General features: G+C 46.0%; 1 protein-coding gene across 1 annotated transcript in view; it reads left to right on the top strand.

Moving 5' to 3' along the window:
• Positions 1–452: 452 nt before the first annotated feature.
• bsna (bassoon presynaptic cytomatrix protein a) overlaps positions 453–11,677 on the top strand; it is a 74,916-nt gene continuing 63,691 nt past the window's right edge. Inside the window, exon 1 of the mRNA XM_076026125.1 lies at positions 453–1,226. Coding sequence (XP_075882240.1) covers positions 453–1,226 — 774 coding nt within the window. The remainder of the gene's footprint in view (positions 1,227–11,677) is intronic.

The following is an 11,677-nucleotide window of genomic DNA, read 5'->3' as shown; positions in this document are numbered from 1 at the left end:
TTAACTGGAAAGAGGTCAGGAAATTCAGAAAAACGTCTTTTCTTTCCTGAAAGCTTCACGCTACACAATTTTGCCTGAGTGTATCAGCGATCCACGACAAAAGGAGCCGCTTTCACTCGTCATTTCAAGTCAAATTTTCTGGAATTCCCAGTCTTTGTCTAATTCAAAACGAATGTTCCCTTTTCAACTCTTTTTTTCCTTTGTTCTTCTTTTTCAGGGGCCCGATGGGTCAGATGGGGAGCCCGAAGCCAGGCATGCAGCAAGGAGGCGTAGGCGGGATGGGAGGCGGAATGGGTGGAGGAATGTCAGGCGGAATGGGTGGAGGAATGGCAGGCGGAATGGGTGGAGGAATGGGAGGAATGGGCGGAGGGATGGGAGGTGGGATGGGAGGGATGGGAGGCGCGATGGGAGGCGGGATGGGAGGTGGGATGGGAGGTGGAATGGGGGGTGGGATGGGAGGTGGAATGGGAGGTGGGATGGGAGGTGGAATGGGAGGAGGAATGGGAGGAGGAATGGGCGGTGGAATGGGCGGTGGAATGGGAGGAGGTGGCATAGGAGCAGGCATGGGCTCTGGTGGAGGGATCGGATCCAGAGCTGGCGAGCCCTACCGACTGGCTACCCATGAGAGCCCCGTGTCCCCCCGACACATGCAGTCCAGCCAGGGGTCCGGGATGGGACACGGTCAGGGGTCCGGGATGGGACATGGCCAGGGGTCTGGGATGGGACACAGCCAGGGGTCCGGGATGGGACATAGCCAAGGTTCTGGAATGGGACACAGCCAGGGGTCCGGGATGGGACACAGCCAGGGGTCCGGGATGGGACACAGCCAGGGGTCCGGGATGGGACACAGCCAGGGGTCTGGGATGGGACAGGGCCAGGGATCCGGCTACAACATGGGACAGGGACAAGGCATGATGGGAGGCGGCCATGGAGGCCAAAGTCCCGGCCAGCACGCCTCCCGTCGGAACCTCCAAGTCGACTTCAGCGGTTCGGGCGGCTCCAGGACTGGCCGCTCCCCCTCCGTGTCCCCTGACCGGGGCGTGACGCCCACATCGCCCTACTCTGTGCCACAAATCGCTCCCATGCCCACCAGCAAACTGTGCCCGGTGTGCAACACCGCAGAGCTGTCCAACCCGCCGGCCGTACCCAACTACAACACCTGCACCCAGTGCAAGGCGACTGTCTGCAACCAGTGCGGATTCAACCCCAACCCGCACCTCACTGAGGTAGGTCCACCCTCAGCACATGTATGACTTGGTGTTTCAATAAGACCTCGACTCAAGTAGGAACTTCTAACTCATTTATTTTTGTCAAAGAAAACAGGGTCTAAATTTAGTGTAATGTTATTATTATTATTATTATTATTATTATTATTGTTATTATAAGTAGTAGTAGTAGTATTTGCCTCCCTAAAGCAATGCTTTGTAACAGACACCGGACTTTAGAGGTACTGACTGCAGCTTAGAGTGATTTTTATTGGATCGAAGCTCGTAGTGGTTTCTTGTAACTCTTGGCTTCGTGCCTGAGTTGCATCCATAGTGCGGCAGAGTGCCTTGTTTACATTGCCACTTTGGTGCTTCCACGTAGGTGCAAGCCTCACTTTGAGATGATGTTTGGCATATTCAATGTTGTGGTTGTAATCATAATTACAACCACAACAAAAGTAGTAAAAAAAAATAGCAACTCACCGCGCTGGTATTACGACCTTATGCTAACGCTAGTTGCTAACACTTTGAAACAGCAACAACAAGGTCCGCGCATGAATCTATTTTTTTTTTTTTTGTGTGTGTGGGCCGGAGGGAGTCGAAGGGAGCCTCAATTAAAGTTCTGGATTACATGACGGAAAGAAAAGAGGAAGTTGAGTCAGAACACAGATGGTGGGACGAAATGCGGGGAGAAACGTTTCACAGTTCACCAAACACTCTGTCGCACACCTTTGACTCTGAACAAAATTGGCTGGGAGTGATTGGAACAAGTCAGCAAATGATGGAAAAAGGTTGTGAGAAATGAGTTCAGGGAGGCGGCGTGTGTGTGTGTGTGTGTGTTATGTGTGGGTGCGGGTGCATGCGCGTGTGTGTGCGTGCGCGTGCGTGTGTGTTTGCCGAAACTCTTTGTTCTCAGACACACTAGTCTATATTGTCTGACAGCCGGGAGAATAAAAAAAAAGCACAAGTTGAAACTGTAAAAGTCGATTCGGGCAAAAAGCCTCTTTGTGTTTGAGAGCAACATCCCCCACCTGCCTGTTTTGCTTCTCACTTGGTCGGGATTCAAACCACTGGTCAGGTTTCAGCGGCAGGTGGCAGGACATCATCGTCACTTCGGCCTCCAGTGATGCACGCACACACACGCACGCACGCACACACACACACACACACACACAGGGAGCGCTGTCTCCCCGCTGGCGTCGGGTCCGGAGGTGCCTCAGCGCCAGACAACACACGAGCACCGCGTCGCCTCAAACAAACAGCCGTGTTTGTGTTATTGTCAAACATTTTGATCTCAGTTTGCGCGTGTGTTGGGAACATTGGCAGCGGTAAAAACCCGCCCGAGTTTACCTGCTGCATCACTCCGCCTGCTGCTCCCCACACGATAATTAGCAATTCGCAGCAGCAGGAGACCGATAACGGCGCTCACCGGGACGCTGATGTGTCTTGACTGCGGCGCAGACGGAGGATTTTTTTTTTTTTTGGGGGGGGGGGGGGATTTCCAGGTTTGAAAAAAAAAAAAAAAATGTCACACTCGCTTTCAGGCAGTTGTGGGCTGACTCACGGTGAGAAAACAATGACACATCAGATATAAATCCTGAAGGAGCATTGGGCCCCCTTTATTCAACTCTAACCCTAACCCAGTCTGGTTTTGTCAGCGCAGTGTCTCCTACATTTATTTCCCAGAGTGGTGTATGTTGTTGTTGATGTCAGCTGTCTTAGTCGGTGGGACCTTTGTTTGCTTTCGTGCATCTTCGCTACGCACGTTGAGCAGACAGGTGGCGCCCTCAAATTGGAAAAGCTTGATTTGAAAATGACGTAGATATATTTAACTTTGTGTCTTTCAGCTCATTAGAAGCGAGGAAAAACAAGCTTTTCCTACTTGGCACCTAGTGGCGGGTGGAAGTTAGCTAAAAATGTAAATTTTCTGACAATATTCCACATATGGGCTCCATGTCTTACAGATTTAATGCAATGCTGACACATTGTAAGGACATTTGTAGAAAATCTTACAATCTTACATAAATTACTTTTTTTTTTTTGCAAGTTCCTCCAATTTATGAACAAAACTGCTCATGCTCACCTTCAAAAATCAGATCAGATCAGTGTCCCGGTCTACATTCATGGTCCGTGTTTGTGTGTGTGTGTGTGTGTGTGTGTGTGTATGTGTTTGTTTGTGAGTACTACAGGTTAATGACTGTGGATAATGCTAATGAAGTGGAGGGAGTAAGTAGTTGATAAGCCTCAGATTTAAGGATTTAGCCTGCACTTTAGATTAACACACACCTTCACACAACATTACACACCTCCACGTGCACACACAATCATCGGACTCCATCAGGTACAGTGTGCAGACGCCCACTCTCCGCACTAATATATTTACCCCCCACACACACCCTCTACCCCCACTCGGCTCAGCATAACTCATGCGAGGAGCCTGTGCAATAAATTGTCATGTTAATTAGCCGAGGGAAACCCGCGGGGATTTCCTGTTCAGCGTGAAGACAAAGTGAAACAGCACCTTTGAAAAAAAAAATAAAAAGCAAACCTCAGACCTCTATGTGAATTGATTACCCTGTAACACGCCAGTGGAGAGTACACATGTTGCAGTTCACTCCCCCCAACCCTTCCTGTCTTCAGCGGATTAATGCACATGTCCACCTGGAGTTTGTATCATACTGAATTATGGATTCTTTCCCTCTTCCTATATGTGCCTCGTTATCGCAGCCTTCTCACAATACACATAATCTGGGAAACAGTGGACCCAACAGTCCAGGACTGGGACCCACAGTTTGAGCTCCCTAATAATATGCAGTACATTAACACACCAGATGGGCTTTGCTACTTCAAAGGCTCTTTGACCTTATACAAAAACAAAATAAAGAAAAATAGTTTATTGCAAAATGCAGCTGTCTGCAATCTCAGAGGCATGCCATTAATTTCACATTTTCCTTTTGTAAATGCAATTTTGATTTCTTTTGCTCCTGCTCTTTAAAAAAAAAAAAAAAAAAAACAGCAACACAAAAACCACTACTTTAGCTGTTCCCTTTTGCAGCTAGTATTTGTTCTAACCATTTGTGGTGTCTGGATAAACACTTAAACTGCACATTATCAGTCATTAGCGCAGCTAATCTGTGTACTGTGTGTCCTAGTAATCTAATAAGCAGCGGCGGCCTCCATGCCAGCCCTCACTACGCTCTCATTCCATTCGAATCAGATAACATGAAGCAGACTAACACGGCCGAGCCAAAAAGCTTATTTCATGCTAACAGGTCAGGCGTGTTTTAATCATTTGGCAGAGACGAACGCAATCCTTTCACGCCCATCGACTTTCTTCACAATTGAGGCGTGATGAAAGTCTTCATTGAGATTATCAAAAGTGGACGTTAGTCCAATTTTCAGTCAGAGTACCACGGGACCAATCAGTGGCCTTTCCAGACAAAGAGGCGGGTCTTAGAGCCAGAGTAACGTCAGCCATCACCAACTGGTTAAACTCTTGCTGAAGAAATTGAGAGGGAGTCTATGGGGCAGATCCTCAAAGCGATTTCCCGGCTTTCACGTCAGAAAATCCGTGCAAACAGCACCAAAAACAGTGCGTCCCATCCACAGAGCGTAAAGGTGAAAAGCGGTGGAAAATGCGCTGAGGCGCATGTAGCGGCAATTCATATTCATTTGAATATATTTACAATAGTCATTTCGCGCAAAATGACACCCCCCCTTCTATGCAAATATGCCTCACTCAAAACACAAAGCACCGGATCCACAGAGAGTTTGCAATCACGACCATACGTAATTTGACAGACTTAAGCATCGCCAGCCAAAACCAGGCGCAGTTTCGTCCTCACTTGAGTCGCTGCAAAAAAAACGCCACAATTTACCGCTGCACTCCATTCTTAGTGGCTCCGGCCCTATTCCCCCCCCCCCCCCCAAAACGTTCTCCTTTCCTAATATTTTCCTTGTTGTTTTTGGGAGACAATCCATCGGTCTTTTAAGTCAGTGTTTTATTTTTAAGCTAATTAGCCATTTCAGAGTGAACGCGAGTGATGAAAAAAAACAAAAAAAAACAGCGCTAGCCGCTGTCTGCCACACAGTTGTCGGCTGACTGCGCCGCGTCTCCTCCGTCTCTCAGCTGCTTGTGATCTAAATCTCCTGGCAGCACGTCTTCCTCCCTGTTGCCTGTTTGTTGTTCAACAGATTGCGTACTAATTTTAGACTCAGCGTGCATGCGGGGCTGATAATAGAAATGCGGGCGTGTGCGTCCGTGTGCGTGTGCGTGTTTGATGCGGTGGTCCAGTACTCCAGCGGGAATATTTACCGCAACCGAGATTTTACACTTGATCGCAGAGAAACAGACACGTCTTAAAGCGATGCTTCCTCTAAATATACCCTTATTTTGAAGGTGATCTTTATCCCTTATCGAACCCGGTTCCTGGTATACGCTGTCACCGCAGGTTCTGCAGGTACACTTGTCACACGTCCCCTTTTTTTCCCGTGACTCCTCCGACGCTGTGTGAATGAGCGAGAAATGAGCCGTGAGAGAAATGTGGAGCCGTGCTGACAGATAGAGATGGATCAGGCAGAGGTGACAGAAAAAAAAAAGGGGCGGAGACATCAGCCAGGACTCTCGCCCGTGCTGACGCCAAAAACATTCCAGCCCATTTCCCTTTGGAGCGACCTCATCATGGATAATTAAGCCTCACAGCTGCAGGTCGCACGTGCGCACACACACGCACGCACGCACACGCACACACACACACACACACACACACACACTGTGGCATAGGCAACATTATAGTTTGGCTGATTTCACTCCCCATATTGTTCTGTCACGCACCTGTGAGCACTTAAAGATACATTTTCGGCAATGTAAAAATAAAAATAAAATAGTTACGTAAACATGTGTATACATACATACATACATACATACCCACATACATACTGTATGCTAGTGTATATATTAATATATGTGTATATATGTATATACTTTATGTGTGTGTAAATATATACATATATACATATATATGTGTGTGTGTGTGTGTATGTATATCTGTATAAATGTATGTATATATATATATACACATATGTATATATATACATATATATATATATATATATATATATACATATATATATATATGTATATATATATATATATATATATATATATATATATATACACACATATAGATATATTTACACACATATAGATATATTTAAAGTATATTTAAATAATATTTGGAACTACAAACAAGAGGCCAAAAAGTATAAAATAAGTATGTCAGAGTATTACGTGTCAAATTATGATGAATCATCGCAATGATACAAATTTGTCCTCGGTATTCAATGTGTTGAACTTTTTTGCACTCCTTTCCACAGTTTGTGCGGCTCCAGTCATCGAGACTTTATGGCATTTCTGCTGCTGGTTATGATAATCATAATGATAATGTCCATAATGATGCTGGCTACAGACTCTCTGGTAATCACCACTTTGATTGAAACGTGACACATTTGTCAGCACAATGGCGTCCCCGCCCCTTCCTCTCCTCCAGAGGAATGAAACCCTCTGACTTCCCACACCCCCCTACAAAAAAAAAAAAAACATTGACATTCGGTGCGTTAATGAAGAGTCCGCGTCCGCGCTGACCCAGTCGACAGAGAGATGACGGAGGATAATGACCGTGATTCAGACGACACAGGAGTTAAATTTAGCAGCTGCCGTCGACTCGTCAGCTCCTTTGTGTCCACCTTTTCTTCTATTGTCAGAGCCAAACGTCTTCACACGGCGTTTCTTCACAAAGTTTGTCCCCCAAAGTTACCCACCAATTGTCCAACAGCGCCGTCGCTCTCTCTTTAACACTGTTTAAATATTTTAAAGTGTTTTTTTGCCGTAATATTAAATATCTGTCATACGTGTTAATTCATTCAGAGGAACTCCTTGGCTGCCAAGCACTTGCAGATGTCTGCGTCTCTGCAAATCATTGTTGGCAAACACACACACACACACACACACACCGTCTGAAAGCCTTCCACCAATAACGTTGATCCTGCTGCTGACAAGGGGACACAGTCAGGTCAAGTCAAGCTGGATTTACTTGAGTCGTCGTCGGCTGCATTGCAGACACTTGACGTGACAAGTTTCAGGACCCGAACTTCTAACTTTCTGAAGAAGTTTTGGAAATTTTTATTTTCTAAAACCTGAATGCAGCAAGTGACCTTTCATTCCCTTTCTGTCAGAATGGTTGGTCGACTCGATGCGTTTCATTTTTGCTTTTCTTGCTCACCTCCAGTCTGCTGTTTGTACCACCCCACCTACTCTGCAGTTAAAAAAAGAAAATCTTAAAAGAAGAAGATCACACTTTATTTACAAAAACAGATTTTAAAATTATGCACCTTTTACCGGCAAAAAAAATATGAAAAAAAATTGATAAATAAATGGGGCGACACGGTGGCGCAGTGGTTAGCGCTGCCGCCTCACAGCAAGAAGGTGGGTCGTGGGTCCGGGCCTGGGACCTTTCTGTGTGGAGTTTGCATGTTCTCCCTGTGTCTGCATGGGTTCTCTCCGGGTTCTCCGGCTTCCTCCCACACTCCAAAAACATGCATGTGAGGACAATTGAACACTCTAAATTGTCCGTAGGTGTGCATGTGAGTGTGAATGGTTGTTTGTCTCCATGTGGCCCTGCGATGAACTGGCGACTTGTCCAGGGTGTCACCCTGCCTTCGCCCTAAGACAGCTGGGATAGGCTCCAGCAGACCCCCTGTGACCCTGAATAGGAATAAGCGGGTATAGAAGATGATGAATGAATGAATGATAAATAAATAAATAAAAAATAACAAACAACAAACATATAAAATCAAAACCAAGCCAAAGAGACAAAAAAAATTCAGAACATATGAAAATATATAAATGAATATATAAATAGACAAATAATGAGAATAAACACACACAAAAAAATCAAACACAAACCAAGAGCCCCCCCAAAAAAATTCAATCTTTCAGTGCATCAGGAAAAAATAATTAATTGTTTAAAATAGCACACAAGTGTTTTTGTGGCACCAGATGTTCGATGTTCAAGGTCATTCATCATTTTAAGTAAAGAAAATTCCAGGTGGATTCTACATCGAAGGTTGCGGCGCCACATCTTGGTTGCATCTGTGTTTAAAAACCCTTCAAATTTGTTTTTCCTTGAAACGAAAATTGCCATTTTTTTGCTTCACCAACAACAACATTTAAAAGTTGCCACAGAAGAAGAAGACGAAGAAGAAGATGAAGAAGAAGAGAAGGAAGCAGTCTGTCACGCTCGGCTGTCCGGGGCTGTGAGCGGCGGATCAAAAGCCGCATTGTCGACGTGAAAACCTGCAGCGAGCAGCAGAAATGTTGTCTGAAAGTCTCCAGCTGGTCCGTCGGCCCAGTGGAGACGAGTGTAAGACGAAGGCGTCGACGCGCGGTCGAGGCTCACCGGTCAGTCGGACGAATCGCTGCTCGAGCTCGTGTTCACTCTCGCTCATCAAATGAACTGAGCTGAGGGATCTGAACACATCAAGAAGCGGGCCGCCAGGCTCCTCTGAGGCGATCACAAATTCCCGCCACCATTCAAAAGCTACTCGAAGAGTTTGTCTTTGCCGAGTTGCCCAGCCAGGAGGCTGGCCACCTCTGACCCTGCCTGTGTCTCCGCTCCACTTCTCCAATTAGAGGCTCAGAGGGAGGCGCACTTTCTTCCTCTTTTCTCTTTTTTTCTTTCACCTGCCACTGGTGACAATTTTCATCTCTCCAGACCCCCCGCGCCCCCCCACCGCCCCTAAATAATGCATCGTGTCTCTGTTGCCTTGACGACCAGGATTTCGCTCGCAGTGTGAAATCCATGTTTGTGCGTGTCTGTGTGTGGTGCGTGTTTGTGGGCGCATGCGTGTTGTGAAACACCGGTTGGTATTTTTCGGTGTGTGGAAGTCACTGCAATGGCGACACCGTGCTGCAGCCCCCCAGAGGATACGCACCCTCCCTGCACCTGATCGTTCACTCTCACGACTCACTATCAAGTCGCCCCTCTATTCATTTTTTCAGCTCTTATTCTGACAGTATATGTTTTATTTTTATTTTATTTTATTTTTTCATATTTCCTATATAACAACATCAGATAAAGCAAAGACAGGTAAAATCGGAACTAAAAATCTAATAAAAATAATATTAACATTACATTTTATAATAATAAAAGATTGTGCATAATAAGAGCAGTGACGTTAGATTTTTTTTTTTTTTTAATTATTGCTTTCCAAATAACTTGATGTTCTTCAGCTCATTACTTTCCATGTATGGTGCTTACATCCTCTATTGCCAGTTTCTCTCTTATTGGTCAGGATAAGCTGCTCAATATACCAATAGACCCAGAAATGAAGGACGTAAATAACACCTGCATCTTGAACAAACCGTAAATTCGGCTTACTAACACTTTTAAGGTGAATCTCTGACAGAAGGGATAATGTTTGAGTTAAAGCAGAGCAATTCATCGTTGTCCTCTGGCGTTCACGATGGCGAGCATAAAATTACAACTCAGGCAGTTTGAGCAGTTCTGAGCATAATCTCAACTGACTGGGACACAATTGGTGCTAACGGCAACGTTCTGTCTATTTATCTGCCGTAAATCATTCGCTGCTCGTGCTGGAGGTGCCACATCTGAACTATTTAGTCATGAAAACCTGCCTTTTTCTTGACTGATGAATGTTGCCCGACTGCGCGCTAGATAGAAACACTCCTGCCAGACATAATGGTTCCGCAGATTATCATAATTCTGATGTTTAAGCGCCCGCTGGGGAGAACATTAGAGCAAACACCGGTGTACCTGGCTGCTCTCCGCTTTGCTTTTCCTCAATAAATTTCCCACTAAATAGCAGGTGTGAGCTTGTGGGAAGCGGTGGCGCTTTTTATCTGAGTCTCAGTGAGAAAGCCAGGCTTGAATTATCCCTTAATACAGCCCGGTGGAAGTCGCTGCCATGCACATGTGTGTGTGTGTGTGTGTGTGTGTGTGTGTGTGTACATGTGTGGAAGGCCAGGGCACCTGTTCTGCATCACTAACCTGCCGCTGGTTACAGCTGAGGCTACTTGGCAGAGGAATTGACCAAAACCTGGCACAGAGGCTGAGCAGAGAGTAAACGAATACACATGAGTGGGCGGGACAAATCAGCAGCGGTTTCATAAACACTAAGAGAATCGACTTAGTTTTACAGAACAACGAGCTATGCTCCAAACTGCATGCTGCGCACTGGTCTCCACAAGGGGCAGCGTCCTCCCAAGCCATGTGTTCTCATTTTGTACTTTGTGGAAATTACTTCTTCTTCTGGCAATTCATTTTCAAAATCAAATCTTCTTCTTCTTCTTCTTCTTCTTCTTCTTCTTCCCATACGTTTATGTGAATGTGCATAATTTCCAGTTGGTATTTGGTAGTTATTAAAATGAAAAATGTTGTTCTTCTTCTTCTTCCTCTTCTTCTTTGTTTGTTCCTGCAACCCCTAGCCTGTAGACAGTTCAACACAGCATCACTTTTAGCAGTAAGTCTGCTGCACCCGTGCCTGTTTTTATTTTTCTCTTTATTCGTCCTGGAGAGATTTGGCAGAGCCTTGCGTGAACCCTCCCCTCCTCCCTTTTACCTTTTTTTGCCCTCACTTACCTTCCTCTCACCTGATCTCTGCCTTTTCCTCCATACATCCTCTGAGGCGCTCTGCACCAAAAGTCGGGGGATAAACAGGACCGATCTGCCTGCATGAACCAAAGAGAGAGAGAGAGAGAGAGAGAGAGAGATCAGATCTGGTTGGAGGAAGGAGGAGGGGAAGCGGGCGGGGACGAGGATTCTCTCCTCTCGCTCCTCATGCATCAAACATGAGAGCGGAGCAACGAGAGAGGCTCCGGCTGGGCGAGATCAGCAGGGAGAGAGGAGGCGCTGCGGGCAAACAGTGCGCACCTCCGACACACACACACACACACAACACACACACTCAGACATACACACACACACACTCAGACATACATCTGCACACTTAGGAAAATAAACATGCATGCATTTGGACTCAGCTTATATGTGCACATCAGCTGCTTGCTCGCTTCAATGCATGCGTGTGTGAGCACACACGCGCAGCGTGACTGCAGCTGCAAAACAGGGATTTAAAGGGAGCAAACTGGCGAAGCGCTTGCACTGATTTTTAATGTTTTGTTTTGTAAAATGACACTGGCAAATAGTTGACAGCAGGACCGGCCGCGTGATGGAAACAAAAAAAACAAACAGATATAGCTGAAAATATAGAATACCGAGCCCGCCGCCTCCCCAGCCCTTATCTGAGTTATTCCCTGTCAATCTGCATCCTCCTTGCTTCACTTTAGAGTCGAACCCAATTAGAACATAAAGCAAGCAGAACCTGACGCGAGGCCGAGGGCGGCGGAGTCACCGAGGACTCGTTTCTTTTTCTGCTGCCTGCTTGTTTATGAG

The sequence above is a fragment of the Nelusetta ayraudi genome, unplaced genomic scaffold (assembly GCF_046127955.1).
Source record: "Nelusetta ayraudi isolate G7.1 ecotype Tasmania unplaced genomic scaffold, CSIRO-AGI_Nayr_v1 ptg000019l, whole genome shotgun sequence".
In the NCBI taxonomy this organism is placed as follows: domain Eukaryota; kingdom Metazoa; phylum Chordata; class Actinopteri; order Tetraodontiformes; family Monacanthidae; genus Nelusetta; species Nelusetta ayraudi.
The sequence above is the reverse complement of the archived record's forward strand: the minus strand, read 5'-3'. Positions and strand labels throughout refer to the sequence as shown.